Here is a 21,670-nt window from a genome sequence, read left to right as displayed (position 1 = left end):
CCAGGGCCCAGCACTGCCCCCCTGATGAGGGGCTTCTCAAAGGACAGTGAGGTCCAATTGTCTTAATTATGCAAACCATGCTGACATTTCTAGCAGGGGAAGGCCTGGCTTGGGGGAGGGTCACTTCAAAGGGGAAGTTCTAGCTGCCCCCCCACCCTCCCACTGTCTCAGACCCCAAGGCTGCTCTCCTGGGATCCCACACTGAGCAGCCTGGCCAGCATGGGGCCCTGGCTTCCTTTTTTTGGCCTGGGATCCAGATCACGGGGCCATCGTCTCACCAGAATCATGAGGCCTGGACATAGGCACTCACATGCTTCTCATGTGGACTTCTCCTCTTAAAGGGTGGCCCTTCCTCAGCCAGCTTCCTGCCTGGCCAGAGGAGAAGAGAAAGCTAGGCTGCACCCTTCCCACGCTGCCGCTGCACCAGGTAAGCCCAGGTGTGCATGACCTCAGGTGTGGCTAAGCCCAGGTGAGGCTGGGCTCAGGTGCAGGGTCCTGCTTCCTGGAGCCTCTAGCTCTTCTCCTGCTGAGGCTGGCTGGACAGGGAGCTGTGGGAATGGCTGCTGAATCCGGGCCCAGCCTGCGGAAAAAAAGCATCGTCAGACAGCCACCAGCCGGCCTCCCACGCACTGAGGCTTCCTCAGGGCCAGCTTCTGAACGCAGGGGCCAGGGGTCTGCTGAGTAGCTCAGATCCAGAGCTCAGCCTCCCCGCCTGTCACTCCTCAGCATCTTACCTTGGCCCTTCGCTTCCTGGAGAGAGTGTGCCTGTCCCAGAGAGCCTGTGGGAAGCTGAAGTTTGGGTAGGGGGTTATACCTGTCAGGCTTTATCAGCTGACATTTTAACTATTAAAGTTCAGGGAAAAGATTGGTTACACACAAGGCTGTGGAGGGAGGTCAGGGTTCCCTCCCACTCCCGGGGGCAGTGGGAATTGGTTTCTGGAAGGCACTTCAGCCATACATGCCAAAGAGCAACAAGTCCATGTCTAGGGATCCATCCTGAGGAAATAATCCTGAGGGCAGGTCAAATTTTACATGGCATTGTTTACTATAATGAGACCCAGGGAACAGTCCAAGGGTCCAAAACAGAGACTGGGCACATAAATCATGGTCTATCCACAGGATGAAATACAATGTAGTCACTTTGAAAATGACAGAAAAGAATGTGTAGTGATGTGTGGAATAATTTTTCATTATACACACACACACACACACGTCTAATCTATTCATAAAAATATCTATTCAGGGTACTGGGAGTATACTGAAAAGTGTGCTATCCATTGTTATTTTAGGATGAAGGCTGCATGGGTGATGTTTATCCATTCCTTTGTACATTTCCTCTTCTTTTACTTTAATAATGCTCCAAAATTATTACTGAATTTTCTAAAACAATTTTTTAATTATTTAAAAAATATATAATAAAATTAAATTTCCTAAAATAATGACTAAAATACATTTTCCTTTTTTTTTTTTTAACCTTAGCAGAAATAGTGGAGATGTAGGAAAGAGTGAAAATAGTTCCAGGAATTGTCCCTGGGCTGCCCAGGATGTAGGCAGTGAGAATGAAGGAGGGGAAAGAAGCAGGGAGAGAAAAAAGAGCACAAATTTACTCCATCTAAATTAAATATTTGGGGAGGAATTAAGAAGGGAAACTGGCCTCTCTGAGAGTGGACTTAAATCATATGGATTTGATTTAGGGAGGGATTGTTTTTGAGAATGTTCATCAAATACTAGTTTACAAATTATCCAGCACAGTTTTAACTCACAGCATTTACAATATTTGTAGCATAAGCTGGCCACTCTCTGCAGTTTATTTTAGGCCCCAGAAAATGTAATTGGAAACATAACTAATGTTGAATGTGTTTACTGTCATTGTTTATGTTTTATTGGTTATTTTCTAGGAGGAGTCTGGAATTTGGTTAGGCTCTTTGCAACCTCATTTATTTGTTTTGCAAAGTTGATAAGTACAAGAAACAGAATGACATGTGGGCATTTTAAGTGGCTAATAATCTCCATTCTGAACTGACACTAAAACAGACTCTGTATTGACTTACAATCCTCTTACTTGCAGCAATAGATATTTTTAGAAAAGTCTCTTTTGCTTTGTTGAAAATGTTTCAAGATGTCCTATAATTTGTGTGAGTGTGAGTGTGTGTGTGTGTGTGTAAATTCCCTGGTTTCCTTCCATGACCTAGGGGTAAATAGGGTTCCCACATCGTGATACTTCCATTAAAAAGACCGTAGCTAGAGACTTGTTGATATGCAAAGGGATCTGACCAGTCCCTACCTGCCATGCTGCTCTTTGTCTAGCTCCAACATTAGACCCAGCAATCCGTAAATGAATTAAAGCATCCAATGGGAGCAACCAGGGCCAAGAAATGACTGGTGTGTTGCCCCAGACATGTTTCACACACATGGGCGATTTCGTCAGGCTCTTGTAGAACACAGGTACTAGAATTTATCTTGCTGGTTTCCAGGAGCTGTGCCTTCCATTGCTATACAACTGGGGGAAAGAATGCATTCACAATGCTGGCATTGGCTTTAAGAAAACAAGCTAATGTCACCCCGCTGTGCTCCCCACCGCAGCTGCAGCTGTGGTCTTCTTCCCCTGTGCCTTCCCAGGCCCCACACTGCTGACGGCTGCTACCCCACCTGGTCTGCCCTCTCCATGACTGAGAACGGGCTGGTCATGCTTGATATGCCCCAAGACAAAAGTAATGCTGATTTGGCAGGTGGCCTCTCTCCATGGGCCATGGGCCCTCCCTGGAGGCAGGGCATGGCAGCAGGCAGATTTGTCAGGCATGGTGACGTGGAAAACATCCTGGGCAAAGACCATGGCAACAGTGTCCGTTTTTGTTTGTGAATCATTGTAAAGGTAATATGTGAATTTGTAAAGTTGTACAACCAGGTAGAAGAGGCAGGTGAAGCCTTCTTTACATCCTTCTCCTCATCCCCACCCCACCCCCACTGCTGAGCATACTGGGGAGTTTGATGTCTATTATTCTACACAAGTGCCACCCAACCACCTGTGTCACAGACATAATTTTAAATTGTCAAGTAGCCATGTTAAAAAAACAAAGTAAGGCCATGTTAAAATAAATGAAATCAATTTTAAAACTTAATAAATTCAATATAGCCCAAATATTATCATTTCAATATGTAGTCCATATGAGTGAGGTATTTTATGTCCTATTTTTGGACAAAGCCTTACACAGCAAATGATAGCATGCTTTTCACACTTAAACTCACAGCAGATCTCAATCAGACTGGCTGATTTCAGGTGCTTGGTAGCATGGGTAGGTAACCACGTTACCATGGTGGAGAACACAGCTCTAGACCTTCGCATGGCAAGGTTTGTTCTTGCACAGCTGGCTCAAACCAGAAGGACACTTTGTTTTTCAATTAGTAATAGAGATATTTACACTTCATAACTTCTATTTTAGTTTTTTTAATAGTTAAGTAGCCCATGATTTGGTACATTGTAATTGGTTTCACCAGTGAGAAATTGGGAGGTTTCCAATTTTTCACTCAGGTCAAAATATGCTGCAACAAACATCCATATATTGACTGTGTGCATGTAAAAATGTTTCCGGATTGCAGGTTCCCTGAAAGTGGCTATGCTTTGTGCATTTCGCTCTGTGACAGTCATTCCAACTCACCTCCCAAAGCGTGCTTCCCGGAGTCTGTGTGAGAGGGAGACAGGTCTCAGTCATTCTGGCCACCAACTCGCCTAGTGGTTTGGACTGCAGTTTCCTTAGAAGTAAAACTGAAGGGCTGAGCTAAACTCTTCTTGTTCCTAAATGCCCAGTTCTATGCCCCAATAGTGGTGATTGTGGCCCATCCCTTTGGTGGGCAGAGTGGTGGGTAGGTGAGGGCCCCTGTTCCAGCTTCTGCAGGGGGCGGGGTGCACAGAGAGGCAGATGAGCAGTGCCAGCTCCCCATGGCCTCGTCTGAGGTCAGCAAACAACACTCAGTGAGGAGCCAAGCTCTAGCATTCTTTTTTTTTTTGGTGGCTCTGGCAGGTATCACAGTCTCTGAGGGACACACAAGTGTGTGTTCACATGCACACACACAGTGGGTCTTGGGAGTCCTGAGAGAAGGAGCCTGGGGGACAGGGTCCTACTGAGTAGCAAAGGACAAGCAAGCACCACTGAAAAGGACAGGATGCCCCAGTGGGAGCCAGGGGGCACAGGGAGGCCACCCTGGCCCTCAAGTCTCTCTCCTGCAGGCACCGGGAGCCCCCTCCTACCATGGAGGCCCAGACTGGGCTCTCAGGGAGGCCCTCAGAAACAGCGCCTTCCCAACTGGCTTGGCCTCCTGATGGAGCTGGCCAGGCCAGGTAATGTTGGGGAGCTGGAGAGGTGTCCCCAGGATCTTTGTGGCAATCCACACGTTCCCAGTGAAGGAGGGAGAAAGGAAAGATTAGGACACTCACTGATGCCCAGCACATGATTCTGTTTCTCTCTCTTCCTGTTGTTTATTCTTTTAAAATATCTTACTATGAGCTACCACATTTATAAGCAGTATATAAAATGCCTGGGTACAGTTTAAAGGAAAACAAGGCAAACCTGTATATGCCACCCTGACCCCCTCCAGTCGCATTGCTTTGCTCCCTGGCTGTTGGAGGCTCACTCCTCTGCATTTCTGTATCTCTTGTTCTGTTTGTTTTGAGGTTGAAATGTTGTTAACTATTTAAAATAATTTATTGAGATGAAACACAGAGAACATAAAATGAACCACTTTAAAGCAAACAACTCAGTGTTATTTAGGACATTCACAATGTTGCATGACCACAGCCTCCTCTTCCCAGCTATCCAAAACATGTCTGTCACACCAAGCAAAACCTGTTATGCAATTTCTCCCCTTTCACTTTCCTCCCAACCCCTGGAAAACACCAATTTGTGTTCTCTCTGTATGGATTTATCTATTCTGGGTATTTAGTCTAGATGAAATCATACAATATGTGTTTTGTGTCTACTTCTTTCACTTAGCATGTTTTCAAAGTTCATCCATGTTGCAAAGCCTGTATCAGTGCCTTGCTCATTTTCATGGCTGAATAGTATTCCACTGGGTGACTATATCACAATTTGTTTATCCATTCATTCATTGATGGGCCATTTCCACCTTGTAGCTACTGTGAATAGCACAACTACAAACACAAGTGTACATATACTTGTTTGAATACCTGCTTTCAGTTCTTTTGAGTATTTACCTGGGAGTAGAATTGCTGAGTCATAGAATAATTCTGCATTTCACTTCTTAAGGAACTGCCAAACTGTTTTTCAAAGTGGCTGTACCATCAGCGCTTTTCTCTTTACATTTCCATCAGCAATTTATGAGTTCCAATTTTTCCACATCCTTGACAATACTTGTTACTGCTTTATGCTTTGGGGTTTATTATTATTATTATTATTATTATTATTACTATAGCTATCCTAGTAGGGGTGAAGTCATGCTTCATGGTTTTGGTTTGCATTTCAGCAATGTCTTTTGACTATAACTCAACATACAAGTCTTTCACCTCCTTGGTTAAATTTATTCCTAGGTATTTTATTCTTTTTGATTCTACTGTAAATAGAATTGTTTTCCTAATTTCCTTTTTGGATTGTTCATTGCTGGTGTTTAGAAACACAACTGATTTTTGTGTATGAATCTTGTACCCTGCAACTTTGCTGAATTTGTTTGTTTGCTCTAGTAGCTTTTTTGTGGATTCTTTGGGAGCATTGCTGTTTTATTTTGAACTTCATCTGTATCCCTAAATAATACATTATTTAGCTTTCCCTGCTTTTGAACTTCATATAAATAGAATCATACTGTGTGTCCTTGATGATGTGTTTCTTTTGCTCTGTGTTGTTTGACAACCATCCTTATGTTAGTGGTAGTTTGTCTGTTCCCATTGCCATATGATATTCCCTTGTGAGAATATGCAGCAATGTACTTACAGATCCTGCTGCAGCTGGGCATCTGGGTTGCTGTCTGTTGAGTCTCTCATGAAGGGTGTTGCTGTGAACATATGTGTGTGGTCCCTTGGTGCACATGTGCAATAGCATATTTAGGGTAAACCTCCATGCTGAACTACTGGACTGGGGCCCATGTGCGTGCTCTGCTTCCTGGACAATGCCAAAGGTTTTCTGTTCTCCTTAAACCGAGGAGTTCAAAAGCATCTACTCATTTTGGAGAAAGCATTTTGAATCTGCCAGAGGAGATCAGTATGTGATGGGACACAGGCTGTGCACATGGGTCAGGTCCAGCCACCAGGCCATGAGGCCAACCAGGGCTGGAGCCATGACACCCTTGAGATGCCCACTTAAGTCCCAGAGCCCCTACCAAAGTCTGAAACCCATCACCACCTGTTTCCTCATGTATAAAACCACAGTGAGGGAGCACATGGTCTCTGCAAACCAACCCCCTCTCCCCAACAACCAACTGCATCTCAGTTCTGCGTGGTAGTCACCACGATCACCACAGCAGAGGTATGGGGTCCTTACTCCTGCTCTTTCCTCTTCCAAGAATGCCTTTCCCCATTGCTCCTATGCCTGGCCAAATTCTCATGTCCCAAAGATGAGCCAAATGCACCCTCTCTGCTTTCAATTGTTCTGCAAGGCCTCCCCCGTCTTCCAGAGAGAAGTGTTTACTCCTACCTTGTCTGGTGCCAGCACACCACACACACCTTTATATGTCAGTGTGCCCACTTGGGAGCTCCTGAGGTCTAAGTCCACTCAGCACACCTGAGACCAGCAAAGCCCAGCTCCCAAGGGGGCTTCATAAGCTACCAGTGTGAAATACATGAACACTGCTGGCCTTCCTTCATGACACACAAGATGGCCCAGGCTGTAAAGGCCTGCTGAACTTTTTAAGAGACATTTTCTCTGCCATAACCCTCCAAGTTTTAAATGCTAAGTTGTGTGTAGGAACATTTATCTATAAATACATGGGCAGCCCAGACATTGGTCATGAGTCACAGGTCTCTACAGACCACACTGGTGAGGACAGCCTAGAAGGCAGCTCCTCCTGCACACCCAGCGCCTCCCCCGTCTTCTCGCAGCCATGCCCACCCCAGGTCCCACCCGCCAGGATGCTCTCTGCTGCTCCCAACCAGGGGCCCTTCAGGAGTGCCCACCACAGGGGCTCCCTCGCCCTTCCTCCATCTGCCCCCTCCTGGCTCTCAGTCTCCTGGAGCTGATTACTGCCCAGGCCAACCTGTGCGCAAGCAGTGATGTGAAATGAGGGGCGCTTACTGACTAATGTATGCACCCGGGTCCTCAGGAGTCCCAGGAAACCAATTTAGCACAGATGGTCATACTGTCCATACAGCTGCTGTAAGGACAGAGACAGGGAACCCTGGTGAAGGAAGCTTTGCAAAAGCACAAACTAAGATTTACGTCCAACGTTGTTAGGGCTGATGACTGGGCTGTGAATTGTTGAGGGAAGAGTGTCTGTCTTGTCACAATGTCCCTGAACTTGGGGACAGCTGGCCAGGACTGGGCTTGACTCTTATCCACACCATCCCACCAGCCTCCTGTCTCCATGTCCCTGGACTAGGGAATAGGAACAAAGTATCCTAAAGTCTACCCACCCGGCCCGGCAGATCCTGGGCACGTAAAGGGCAGCTTAAATCTTACCATTGTTACTCTCCTAATTCAGTTAATGCTTATTTAAGAAACTCAAAAACTGTTTACTAAATACTAGTCTTTGCCAGACAGTGTGCTCAAGGTTTTTCACACTTAGTTGTACTTTATCCTTACAACAACTCCACATTCTGTGCAGGATACCAGAGGCTCCGAAAAGTTAAATCACTTGGCCAAGGTTTTAAAGACAAGAAATCGCAAATCTAGGGGCTGACTCAGGTATGTCAAAGTCCCAAATCTTTTTCTTTCTACCATGTCTTATTGTACTTGTACCTGAAGGGCCACCATCAAAGCCTCAACTCAAAGAAATGACTTCAATAGTTAAACTTTCAAGCACCAGTTTAGGCCCATTGGGAAGAATCTTTTCAGAGTGTCCACATGTGGAATATGCTCAGAAAGCAATGGCTCCTGGCAATGCGGTGCAGCAGAAGACCACATCCCGGTACAGGGTGAGGGACCTCCATGCAGTGGCTCGAAAAGATGCCCACACTTTTCACTAATATTTCATTTCTCTTAAAGTTTTTAAATGAAATATGTGTGTTTGAGTAAGCAGGACAAAATATCTGAAGGGAACACACCACTGTTAACAGGGGTTAGGTTGGTGGGGGAGAGACAAACACCTTAATTTAGATATTTCTAAGTCTTTTTAATTTGTTCCATTAAGCACATTAGTTTAGGGGTGTTTCTTTGTGTTTAATGTTAAGCAAAGCCAAAGACCACACCCTCCCCACCACCATCACCAACCATCCCATGGAATGGCCACCCCCCACCCCACCCCGTGCCCAAGCCTCTGCCCCATATTACATCAGCCTCATGTGGACCACATAGCAGAGGCATGGCTGTCACTCAGAGGGGCAGGCAGGGCTCACGCAGGGGCATTTGGGTATATACTTCGGGGCTCCTCTTTAATGAGAAAAACAGAAAATTACACGTTGCAAATCGAGTTCAGGTCTGGAATAGGCCCTTGGAAGGGCAGGGCCCTGGAGATGAAGCCTCACTGGCCTTATGGGGGATCACCCCCCAGGCCAGGGCCCCCATGCTTCTGCTGTTACAGAAACCCAGATGGCTCCCAGCCCTGTCCCAGCCACCAGGCCTCTGGAATGTGGCTTCTCGGCTGTGACCCCAAGTCCCCTCAGCATGGGCCTCCCCACTGTCCTCCAGCAGTTGTGTGGACTAGCAGGAGGCTCAGCCTGCCACGGGCACCAGCGACCTGTCGTGGGCGTCGTGCTGAGCCATATTGGAGTCTGTAAGAGAAGGAAAAATGGGTATCCTGCATACACTTAGAAAAATATCCTCCCATATTTTGAACTGCATGAGGAAAGAGAATAACTCTACAGTCAAAAACATGACTATGTATGAGGCCTCACCACGCACAGCATGTGGGCTTGCCACTGTCAGCTCTCAGACGGACCACTGAGGGGGAGATATGCTGGCTGAGAGACCCAAGAACTGAGCTGATTGGAAACGACCTTTGCAAAATAACGCAAGGTTGCACAAAATAAGCAACCATAGCCTGTCTTTAAAATTTTGATATTGTGTTCACCATGGATTTTTTGCATTGATTTTTTAAAAATATAGTATGAAATGTTATTTATCTCAGTTACTGAATTTTTGGCACCCCAAGGGGCATGCCTCACTGGCCTCATCCTAACCCTGGCCCTGCCCGTCACCCGAGAAAGGCACACCAGGCCCAACAGCATTACATGCACTCAGCAACTTCTGAGTAACGATTTCTTCCCCGGCTGTCCAGACGCCAGCACGGCCATCAGAGGGTCTCCTCTACAACACGATCTTGCAGTTCTTCGGGCGATCTGCTTGGAAGGACCCAAGCAGGGTGGCAGGAGGCTGAGTGCAACATGGATAGTGGATCTCAAAAACTTGATCAAACTAAGAAATCTGGATAAAAAAACTGATTGCCATGCCCTGACTCTGATTTCAGGGCCTGGACTAGAGCCCAGATATCCGCATTACACAGGAATTTTTATATTTAATTATGGTAAAATACACATATCATAGGTTTTATAGCTACCATCTTAACTCTTTCTGAGAATACAGTTCAGCGGCCTTAAGTCCACCCGCATTGCTGTGCCACCATCACCACCATCATCTCCGCAACTCTGTCATCTTCCCAGACAGCAGCTCCACTCTTTCCTGTCAGTGACAGAATGGGAGCAGCAAATGTTGAAGACCCAAGAGCCTGAACCCCAGTGCTGATTATTCAGCTGGCCCAGCTGCTTACTGAAGCGTCTGGATCGCTCTGATGAGACCCGCCATTTGTTTTGTTTTGTTTTGTTTTGTTTTGTTTCTCCTAATTGACTATTTGCACTTGCCCAGGGTTAACTAATCACCACCGTGTATTCTATCCAAAGGCCAATGACCCCCTCACTTATGGTGAGTTCAGCCTGGCAGGCAGCACACGTGAGAAGTCTAGCAGGCATCTGGCCAACACTGCTCTGAATTAAGAATAATCTCATGTGATCTGCCTGCATCAAGCATGATTATTCCAAAAACAAATGGGCATGTGCTCACATTTTAACACCAAAAGCCAGACAATTTGGATGAAATCCAGACACTGAATTTTGTTAAGACTTTTGCTTTCTCTGGTTTGGGCTGCTAGAACAGAATACCAGACTGGGTGGCTCATAAACAACAGACATTTATTTCTTCCAGGTCTGGAGGTTGGAATCAAGTTGCTGGCAGATCTGGTGTCTGGTCAGGGGCCACCTCCTTGTTCACAGATGACTGTCTTCTTGCTGTGTCCGCTCATGGCAGAAGGGGCCAGTTAGTTCTCTGAGGTCTTTTATAAGGACACTAATCCCATTCCTGAGGACTCCACTCTCATGCCCTAATGGCCTCCTAAAGGCCCCACCTCCTAATACCTTCACATTGGTGTTCAGATATCAACATATGAATTTGCAGGGGACACAAACATCCAGTTCATTGCAACTTCTTCTTCAAATATAGAAAAAAATAAGATCTCTTTGCAATTGTGAATTAAGCTACTAGTTGCCATTCAAGATATGCCCTCTGACTCCATTATTTGCAATCGCAGCTTAAACTATGCGTAAACCCAAAATGATAGAAGGGCAACCAGAAGTGTTACTGGAAGATTAAATTGCTGGTGGTGCTGCAAAACCCCAAGGGTGTGACCAGGAGGCTGGCCCCACAGAGCCAGCTGCAGCTGGGCTCACAGATGCCAAACACTGGCCAGCTACCTCGGTACATTCTCATTTATTTTTAAAGTCAGCTAGGTTTTCCTTAGAAAATTAAAAACACAATACGGACAATGAAGAAATTAAAGAAAAAAGTGTCATCCCTTACCCTAACCACACAGCCAGCAGTTAACGAACTGCTTTCCTCTCTTCCTAGCTTCCCTCACTATTCACTTTAGCAAGAGACGGGTCTGCAGAGCACCACTCTCTGCTGTAGCCAAGAGGGACAGCAACCTAGGCGTCCATCAAGTGAGGAGCTCGTGCTGTGGAATATTCGGAGGCATAAAAAGGACACTCTGACATGTCACAATATGGAAAAGCCTTGAAAGCACCACCATGCCAAGGGGAAGAAGTTAGACACATAAGGTCATATATTGCATGATTCCATTTATGCAAAATGTCCAGAATAGGCAAATCCATAGAGACAGAAAGCAGATTAGTGGTCGTTGGGGACTTGGTGTTGGGTTGGGGGGCTTGGGAAGGACTGCTAATGGGTACAGGACTTTTTCAGGGGGATGGGAAAAATGCTCTGGGATTAGATAGTGGTGATGGTTACACAATCTTGGGGGACATACTAACAACCACTGACTACACACTTTAAAAGGTGAATTTTAGTTAGGGTTTGTGGATTATATCTCTATTTTTTGAACAAGAAAGTAAAGAAGAAAATAGTCACTTCCTTTAGCTGAAGATCCAACTCTGTTTCTGGGACTCCAGTCTAGAGGGTTGTCTTGTGTGTCCCAGTGGGGGCCGAGGAGAGAGAGGAGCTGGTGACGCGGGGGAGAGGGAACCGTGGCCCGGGGGAGCGGACGGGCTGCAGGCTGGCTCTGTTCCCTTCTGGGGACTGTGACGATAAAGCTCAGGAAGTCAGGCCTCAAGGTTCTTCCATGCTCTGCATCAGTCTCTTGTTATCATCCTCATTTTACAGACGTGAAACCAGAGGCACAGCCAAGTGGGGGCAACGGCAGGGTGGGCACTGAGTCTGGTTCCTACCCTTATGGGGCAGTGACAGAGGCTAGATGGGGCATCTCAGCCAATGTCATTACTCTTCTCACCCATTGGCAGTCGCTTCCCAGCCACCCAGAAATGGGATGTTGGACTGGGGACCAGGGCCTCCTACAGTGGTAGGGCAGGAAGGCATGACCACGGGGTTTTTAATCCTTCGCCCACAGGAAGAAAAGTGGTTTGTGTCAGTGCTTTGGCGGGGAGGTTGCTTGATTCTCTGGACGGAGAGCTTCCAGGCATGCAGGTGCTGCCCTAGATGGGGCCCACAGGTGCCCCCCTGAAGCTGAGCAAGGGCAGGGCCAGGGAGTGTGTGGGACTCAAAATCACCTAGAGCTGTGCAGACATCAGCTGGCATTCCCGCTTCCCAAGAGCATTCCAGAGAAGCCAGAGGTAGAGATTTTCACGTGTAATCTCCCTCTCAGTTTAATAATGGCAGCAAATTCTTCTCTTTATGCAGAGGTCAAACCAAGTCCACGGGGGGCCCACATACAGCCGCGGGATGAGTTTGAGGCTTGCGCTCTAAATAGACACGAGACAAGTGGTTTCTTTTGGCTAAATTGGTCCACAAATCAGTCATTTCACTGTGGGGTTTGCTGTTAATTTTGGCCCAAGAAACAGGGCCAGTGAGTAAACAGGGACTCGCCCAGCAGTGAACAGTTCTTATGTTCAGAAGCCACTTCCCGTGGCTACATCTACCCCGGCCAGAAGCCCTTTTTCCAGCCCCCCACCTGCTCCCTGTCGCCCCATCCCAGCCTCACCCTCTCGGGGGTGTCCCCCTGCAGCCTGCTCCTCCTCATGCACCCCTCCTTGTAGGTCATCCCCACCACGGGCACATGTGCCAGGGGGCCAAATTCTGAGTCCTAGGCCCCTCCAGCCCCCACTACTCTGGGCTCCCCTCCACGGAAATGTCTCGCAGCGGGTGATCCCGGCTGTCTATGCTTCCTCAGGCCCTTTGCTCTAAATCCACATGAGCCCAGGGCATAATATGACACTGAGCACCAGGGTGACCACCACCCACATTGTACAAAGGTTCCCTTGGTCATGTTTGGAGCAGAGATTTCTTTCTTTACCAAAAGCAAACAAACAAAAATGAACTTGCAGACAACCCACCACCCACCCCGCCAAGTTCCCATGCTCTTCAGCACACTCCGCCCCACTTCCCTCCCACACCTGACTCGGCCCATCATGGACACGTGACAGCGGAGGGGCCATCGAGGCCCCATGGTGCCGCTCTGTCCCCACCCCCTTGCCGGCCTGTCCCTGCTCCTCAGGGCCCAGTGCTGGGGGGCCTTTCTCTCATCTATCTGCAGTCTGTTCATCAAATCAGCAATCTTGGGGACGCCCATTATTTTAGACACCACTTGTACACTGAGTCCCAGACTCATGCTACCAGCCGCTAGGAGACACCTCCACTGTATCTGGGAGTCCAGAGGGCACCTGGAGCCTAAGGCATCCACAGCAGACAGCCTGACTTCCCCCTCACACCTGTGCCCCAGCTGCCCCACCTCCATAAATAGCACCACCAGCCACCCAGTCCCACAGGTCAGACACCCAGCGGTCATTATTGGGTTCCTCACCTTTCTTAGTCCTCGTCAGCATCAGACCCATTCCCTGCCCTTCCATCCCCAGCCATCTCCAGTCTGCACACCCCACTCTGCCTCTCCTGCCCCCAAGCTAGTCCAGGCCCAAACATCTCTTGTCCCGACCACACTCCAGTCTTCCTACTGGTGCCCCTCCTCGCCTTTGTCCAACTGTCCATTCCTTATAAGTTCATGTTATTTGCCTGCTAACCAGTTACTGTGACCTAAAATCCTTCCAGAATGTGCCCCGCCTGCCTCTCCTGTCTCAAGTTATGCCACTACCCCTAGCTATTCCTGCCACAGGGTCTTTGCACACACTATTCCCTCACCCTAGACTGTTCTGGTCTTTCAGTTCTCAGTTTAAATGTGTAACATGTTCAGCAAAGACTTCCCAGCCTAACTGGACTCCCACTCCACACATACACACACACACCATACTCTATCGTATCTTTTTCTCTATTCTCTCTGTATATTTCTTAACACAATCCGCAATGCTCTGGTTTATTTGCTACCTCGCTTGTTTGCTGTTAGTTGTTACCTGACCGTGAGGGAATCCTATGAGGGCAGGGCCAGGACTGCCTGACTCACCTCCACCCAGAGCCCTGAACTCAGCCCCATGCTGGCCACATGGTGGGCACTCACAAAACACCTGGCACATGAACATATGGCCGCCTGGTGTCTGCCTGCTCCTCACTTGCCAGGAGAAGCCCCAGCAAAACACTGATCTCACTGTGGGTCTTCTCCTGCCCCTCTGCGGCCTGCTCAGATGAGGGGTGGCACAAGGCATCTGCCTCTCACCTCCAGCCCTTCACTGCCTGCTCCTTGGCACCATCCCAGCCTTCCCCCAGCCTGTTCCCCTCCCTCCTCCCTCCACTCGCCAACCACCCTCACTCCCGCTGCTTTGCACATGCTGTTCCACCAACAACCCCCACCCCCACGCCCAGCCCCAGATATCTCCCATCCACCTTTTCAAATCTTGCCCATCCTCTGAGGTTTAGCTAAACCCCCTTCCTTCCTACCCTTACCCCTCTGAACTCCCAGCACCTGTTGGTTTTGAATCACCAACTGAAGCCTTGAGGACATACTGCCTCTATTTCTGTTATGCATCTTACTATCCTGTGATAAAAATAATGACCAGGATTTCCATTTAAATCTAGTACCTCCCCAACACTGTACAAGTGTTTTTCTAGCTGAGGTTCAAAACTATGCAAAGCAATTTCCATTTCAGAGATGAGAAAGTCACAGCTCAGAGGGCTTGGGGGTGTGATGATGGCACTCCCTCCATGGCCCTGCACTTGGCCTTGATCAGTAGATTCCCAGTGGGGTGAATGCTCTTGTGGGTCAGATTTTATTTATTTATTTATTTGCTGATTTTCTCCCCTTCACCTGTTTCACTCCTCCCCATGGCAACCATCAGTATATTATGTGTCTATAAGTTTATTTCTGTTTTTGTTTGCTCATTTGTTTTGTTTTTAAGTTTCCATGTGTGATTGAAATCAGATGGCATTTGTCTGTTTCTGGCTGACTTATTTCACTGAGCATAATACCCTCAAGGTCCATCCCTGTTGTTGCAAATGGCAAAATTTCATTCTTTTTTATGGCTGAGTAATATTCCATTGCATATATGTATCACTTCTTATTTATACATTTGTCTACTGATGGATACTTGGGTTGCTTCATATCTTGGCTGCTGTAAATAATGCTGCAATAAACACAGAAGTGCATATATCTTTCAAATTCATGATTTTTTAATCTGAGTATGTTTCTGGGTTTTGTGGTGTTTTAGTTTTTTGAGGAACTTCCATACTGCTTTCCACAGTGGCTGCACCAATTTACAATCCCCCAGCAGTGTACAAGTGTTCCCTTTTCTCTACATCCTCACGAATGCTTGTTATTTATCTCGTTGATATTAGCCACTCTAGTGTGAGGTGATATCTCACTGTGGTTGTGATTTGCATTTCCCTGACAATTAGTGATGTTGAGGATCTTTTCCTGTGTCCATTGGCCATCTGCCTGTCTTCTTTGGAAAAATGTCTGTCATTTTCTCTGTCCATTTTTTAATTGAGTTAATATGCTTTTTGGTGTTGAGTTGAATGAGTTCTTTATGTGTTTTGGATATTAACCCCTTATCAGATATATTATTTGCAAATGTTTTGTCCCTTACAGTAGGTCGCCTTTTTGTTTTGTTGATGTTTCCTTTGATATGCAGATGATTTTTAATTTGATGTAGTCCCAGTGGGTCAGATTTTAACAACCCCTGCTCCCCCCCACCAGTTCCTATTATCTTGCCCTGAGACATTTAAAATAACCATTTCTGATGGGCAGGAATATTTCAGTTGAGCTGGCAACATCTAATCCACCAGGCAGCAGGGGGACTTAAGGGGTTTATAAAGGAACCACAGGAAGCTCTGCTCTGGTTTCCTCTCCCCAGGACAGGCTTAGAGAGATTCTGCGGCTCTTTGTTATTACCTTGGCGGTAAGGAGGAATGTTTGACTCAGGGGCCCTCCACCCAGTAGCCCCTCCCCTGCCTCGGTGCCTCTGAGCAGCCATTCAGGAGGCTGAGCTCCTCCCCAAGGTGAACGGAGGCGCTCCCTGAGTGACCTGGGTTCCCTCCCTCCCGCTAAGCATGTGCCCGGCTGGGCAAGGCCGATGAAGGCAGTGTCGGTAAGAGCTAAGCAGCGTGGCCGCGCTCCAGCCAGAAGACTGCTTCATTCAGGTGATCACAGGACCCCGAGTCCCTCCTCTCTCCAGGCCCTCCTGGAGGCCCTGCCGACGTAGCAGAGCCCCGGACAAGGCTGCAGCTTTCGTGGCTCTGTGGGAGGATCGGGAGAGGCAGGAGGGGCGTGGGGTGGAGGGCCTGAAGGGCAGGCAGCGGGGCTGGGGGGTGAGATGGGAGGTCGGAGACCCTGCCTGCAGGAAAGACTTCAGGCAAAGAGTGGCTCTAATACCTCTTGTTTGTCCTCCAAAGATTCGAGGACATGTCTGGAGACTCTGCAGGAACTTGGAATTTTGAACTGAGGATATTCTTAACTAAGCTTTTTAAAAAGTCAGTAATTAATACTAAAGCAAAGCACTCTTTCCCACAGGGAAATTGTGTTAGTCACATGCTAGCTCTTTCATTAGGGAAGAAAAGGATTCTCAGTAAAGCAGAGAGAAGTGGGTTGAGCCTGCAGCGGGCCGTGGGTGCGGCATCTGCACTTGCCCAGGGCCACAGACAGGCAGGGGCGGACTCCGGGCCCTCCGAAAAGCCCCCCTCCTGAGACAGGGCCCGTGGGCTTAGACAGAGCAGGGTGAGGGCCTCCAGAAAAAGCAAGGCAAGATATTTACAGTCAAAGCAACGTAACAAAATAAAGTCCCTATCGAAACTCTGTGTTCAGCTTTATGCAAAGTCAAGGTCACACCGATTCTCTAGGGTAAAGATACTAGACTAGGAATACAGACATCTTCAGTGAGATCAGTTAAAGGTCAAAAGGCCAGGAGCACCTTGGCCTGGAATGTTTGAGCGTTCTGCAAGGGTATCTCAGCATAACCGGTGACTTCACTGTAAACGGCCCTGGCAAACAGACAACAACCCAGCCCACCTTGAGGGCAGGGCAGGTGGTGCAAGTCCACACCCTAAGCCCTCAGTTCCCAAAAGTCCTCAACTGCATATAAATCCCCTAGACAACACACCACCCTGGGCTCTCTTGTCCCCTCCTGGCGTGAGCCAGGAGCTCTTTCCCTCTCACTTTATTTCTAAATAAAAGCCTCTCCCTGGCTCTCCTACCTTGGGTGTTTGCTAAGTTCATTCTTCGACTCTGCAAACAAGAACCCTGGCATCACTCCTGCATGGGAGGGGGGTGCAGATCAAAGCCAATGCTCCCGGGGGGAGGGACGGAAGCCCTGCACCCACACGAAAAGGAGACTGGAGGCATTTCAACACTGCCTGTGACTGAACAGACATTAATAAAAACGAGGGGCATGTACTTGTTCAGGAGCCTGGCTGTTCAGAACTTTGGTTTTCTGATTTCCTGCATTGTACTGACAAGGGTGTCCTGGGTTGGTTACCTCTGCGCGCCTGCTGAGAAGGGCCTCCAGGGCAGGCCGAGGGGGCGGGGTGCAGACAGGGAGTGGGCGGGGATAAATGGGTGGAGCCTGGAGGGGCGGCGCCTAGAGGTGGAGCAGGGCTGGGCCAGAGGGAGCAGAGGGGCCTGGGGAGGAGCCTAGGGAGGGAGCAGGGGAAGGGCTGAGGGGTGGAGCCAAGGGGGCAGGGCCGAGAGATGGACAGGCACTCCCTGATCTTGTCTCTATTCTCCAGAAAAAGTACTGTGTCTTTTTCATGGCCTTGACATTTTGAAGAGTGTAGGTTAGTTATTTCGTCGGATGCCCCTCTGTTTGCGTCATCTGTGGTTTCCTTGCCGAGGTCATGCATTTTGGCATTTTCGGCCTTTTCAGGGCATTTTGTCAGGGGGCCCAGATGAGTGTCTGTCCCATTACTGGTGATGCTCACTTTGTTTTAGGTGGTGTCCCCCGCATCTCTCCACTGTCAGTTTCCCCTTTGTAATCATGAGTGTCTATGGGAGATATTTTGAGATTAAGGGTAGTGTTACTCTTCAAACTTTTACCCACTACTTACAACATTCATGGAAGTCTCTTGATGGCTGCCAAACGGTGATTTTCTAATTTTAGAATTTAAGAAAACTTCTGCATTTATTAGGTGACTTTCTACCACAAGAAATAGCTTTTTCATCTCCCCCACATATTTACTTATGTATGGATGTGTATCAGTGTGGATTTATGAGTCCTTATTTCAAACAAAGCTATAATTTCAAAGAAAGTTATAATTCTCTATTGTGGTCATTTACTTTCATGCTCAAATTATCCCAGATAAAACCAGTGAGAACCCCTTCAAAGTGGTTTTTGATGAGTTCCTGTGTCAAAAGTAAACACTTCCTCACTTTCTGGCACAACATGTTCCAGGCTTTTCTTGTACTTTCTTTGCCCTGGTCCTAGATTCAAACATTTCTCCAAGGATCCCTTGTTCCTTTCAGTGAAGTATATTTAGAAACCAGTGTTTGATGGCTAAGTATACACTCTGCTCTCAGAGTGTTACTGCTTCAGTGGCCAGAGCCGGGAGACATAGGCATTTATATACAGACAGCCAAACATGGGCATGTGTGCTGGGCATATGACCCTCATGAGTCCTGCCTCCTGACATTGATGCCTTGTGTAACTGTTGTGTTGGCCCCAGCCTACTGAGTGACTCTTTCTAGGAATGCCTGAGGTGCTCACTGGGGGTAGGGACGGAAGTGAGTGGGATCTATTACTCACAGCGAGCCCCCACAGACATCTCCCCAGCTGGGACTAATACTGTGGCTGGGCTGGCCCTCGTGATTCTTATTATGAATGCAAGACTCACTTCAGCAAAAATCAAAGGAGCTTTGAGGGGTAAGATTTATTACTCACAGGTCCTGGAGGGGACATGGCATGCCCGAGGGCCACACAGCAAGGTCACTGGTAGAGAGAGAGAGAAGGGGTCCAGAACTACAGCTCTGCCTTTATTAGGGCCCAAGGGTGGGGTGCCTAGGGTTTTGAGGTTTTACTCTTTATTGGCTACTTTAAAGCATAAGAGCAGGGCTAATTAGGGCACAAGAAGGGAGGAAAGCAGGGTGACTTGAGTGGTCAGTTACTAGGTTACCCAAGGCCTTCTGCAAGAGGGATCTTCATGGATGGGGGAGGCCTCATTCCTTATCTGGTTGTTTGGTTAGCAGCTGGCACTACATTTATGCAAGCTGGGTGTCTTTTGAAATGGTTGCCCGGGCAATCCAAAGCTTCACATCAGGGCCTTGCATTTCAGTAATCCTCCCTGAGAGTTGGGGCTGGAGTGAGTGGCCCGCTTCTAAAGCACAGGACCCAGCAGAAGCGATGAGATACCGCTTCTGTTATGCCGCTTTACAGAGACCATGGCTTCTGTCCTGCCTGCCTCTTGTGCTCCTCACCCTGAGGAATGGCACCTGCCACGTTGTGAGGCACCCTACACAGGGCTTACATGGCAGGGAACTGAGGGTGCTGTGCAGCAACACCCTTTGGAGGGCCAGAATCTCACCAACAACCTCAGGAGTGTGCATGGAAATGGATCTGTCTCAGGTGTTCCTTCAAAGGAGACCCCCGTCCCCACCCATAGCTTGTTTGCATCCCTGTGAGACTCAGAATCAGAAGCCCCAGATAAGCCACATCCAATTCCGAGACCACGGAAACTGTGACAGAAAAAATGTTTGTTTTAAGCCACTAAATTTGGGGCCACTTGGTATGTTAAGCAATAGATAACTAATACAATGTGTTATATATACATGGTGTGTGTGTGTGAGTGTGTGTGTGTGCACACAGAGAAGGACCGTATACCTGTATCTGTGTTTATATATCTCTGTATCTGCTACGTAGTACATACCATGGTTCATATCGATCAGTTCTATCTCAGCCCAGTGCTACAGGGATTCATCCTAACCTTTCCCACTTTCCATGTTTGTAACTCCCTTCTTCAACAGTGAGAAACCCAGTTCCCATTAGCCACAGTATATTGATTTGTTTTTTCAGTCCTAGAATACACAGAAAGGAGTTTCAGAGTTGCCATCTTGTGTCTCTATGAAAAAGTGGCCTGCTCGTGGGATTTCAATAGCTGCTTAGTGTTCTTGTTGTCTTAGTCAAAAGACTGAATACTGTGAACTCCCTGTTATTATTTTTTTTAATGTTATGCTCTTTCTGCTTCTCTGGAAAGTGAGGCATGAAATGAAAAATGGAATGTATATTTTTTCTCCAGACAGAAAATGCTCTGCCTAGCTGCAATGCACCAGATTGTGAGAACATTCTACCTAAGAAGGGCCGGGCAGGGACTTGGGAGGCTGGCCAGTCTGAGCTTTCTCCTCTGGGCTGGGCTGATGCTGCTGTTTAACTCCCATTATCTGTGTGGTCTTCAAGCAGTCACTAAATTAGTTGGAGAGAGAAGTATACAGTACTACTTTCTGAAGGTCCCTGGGGAAGGTTTTTAATTATAATCATTCCTGTGATTCAAAAAGAAGCCGAGTGACCAGCTGATGCTGAGATCTCCTCAGAAAGGCTTGGCTTGGGCAGGCCTCGCAGGTCCTTGCAGAAGGATGGAAACCGGAAGTGGACCATCTCTGCTCGGCTGGGCCTGGGGCCAGGACTCTCTGGGAGCAATCTGACCTTGCAGGGGAGAGCCTCTGTGACCCTGGGTTGTTGCTGCCACCCTCCAAGGAGGTGGCATCTGAGGTGACAAGGGAGACAGCAGATCACCGCTGATGCCAAGGTGGGTGGGGACAGACAGGGGGCAACAGCAAGCCTTGTCCCACCAGACCCTTGGGGCCACAGGTCACACTGTGATGCTTCCCCTGAAGACTGTGGGAGGGTGGTTTAAGGACATGAGGCTCTGCCCTCCCTGGTTTCTCCAAGATATGACTCAGGATTCTCCAGAGTTCTCATGCGAGGCTGCCCCATTTCCCTGGGCTGCCAACCCAGCCCACTCACACAGACCCCAAAGATACGAACACACACACTCACCATAAACACACCACACACTGCATAGCACACATGCCACATGCATAACACACACCATACAAGTCCCACACAACACATGCCACACACCACATACCCACTCCCATACACCCATACCCATGTGCACAGCACACACATCACCCCCCACACATACATACCCACCCTACACTTTATGCTCATACACTACACATACACAAGCACACATGTCAGATGTACACAAATATCACCACACACACTGAACCAGCCCTCAAGGAGATACAGGGCCAGACGCCGGCTCCCCAGCGAGGTGGGTGAGTCTCTTCCTGCCTCCCTCTGCTCCAGGGAGCTGTCCTGTGCCGTCACCCCCTTCAGCAGGTCAGCCTCCACCCCTCATCTCACAGTCCCAGGTGGCCTTGGAAGTCCCCACAGCACCCAGCACAGCATCTCAACAAATGGATATAGGTGACATAGAGTCCAGGGACCGAAAAATGCAGCATTTCATCACAGAGCAGCAGGACTGTGGGCGATTTTTTTTTTCTTTAAAAGAAATGGTTTCATTTCACTTTTTCATTTCAGACAAACTTTTAATATTTTTAGTTACATAACTGAACAGATATATAATTCAAAATTTTAAAGGGGAAAACTTATGTCCACACAAACCTTGCACCCAGATGTTTATTGTATCCTTTTTCATTAACTGCCAAAACTTGGAAACAACCT

At 47.9% G+C, this 21,670-nt stretch overlaps 1 protein-coding gene across 1 annotated transcript in view; it reads left to right on the top strand.

Annotated features, from left to right (window-relative positions):
- Positions 1–310: 310 nt before the first annotated feature.
- Positions 311–21,670, top strand: part of TRPM1 (transient receptor potential cation channel subfamily M member 1) — an 88,632-nt gene continuing 67,272 nt past the window's right edge. The window contains exon 1 of the mRNA XM_036878709.2: positions 311–427. Coding sequence (XP_036734604.2) covers positions 311–427 — 117 coding nt within the window. The remainder of the gene's footprint in view (positions 428–21,670) is intronic.

Source organism: Manis pentadactyla, chromosome 18, assembly GCF_030020395.1.
Source record: "Manis pentadactyla isolate mManPen7 chromosome 18, mManPen7.hap1, whole genome shotgun sequence".
Taxonomy (NCBI): Eukaryota; Metazoa; Chordata; class Mammalia; order Pholidota; family Manidae; genus Manis; species Manis pentadactyla.
Note: the sequence above shows the minus strand (reverse complement) of the source record. Positions and strands in the feature narration are given on the sequence as shown.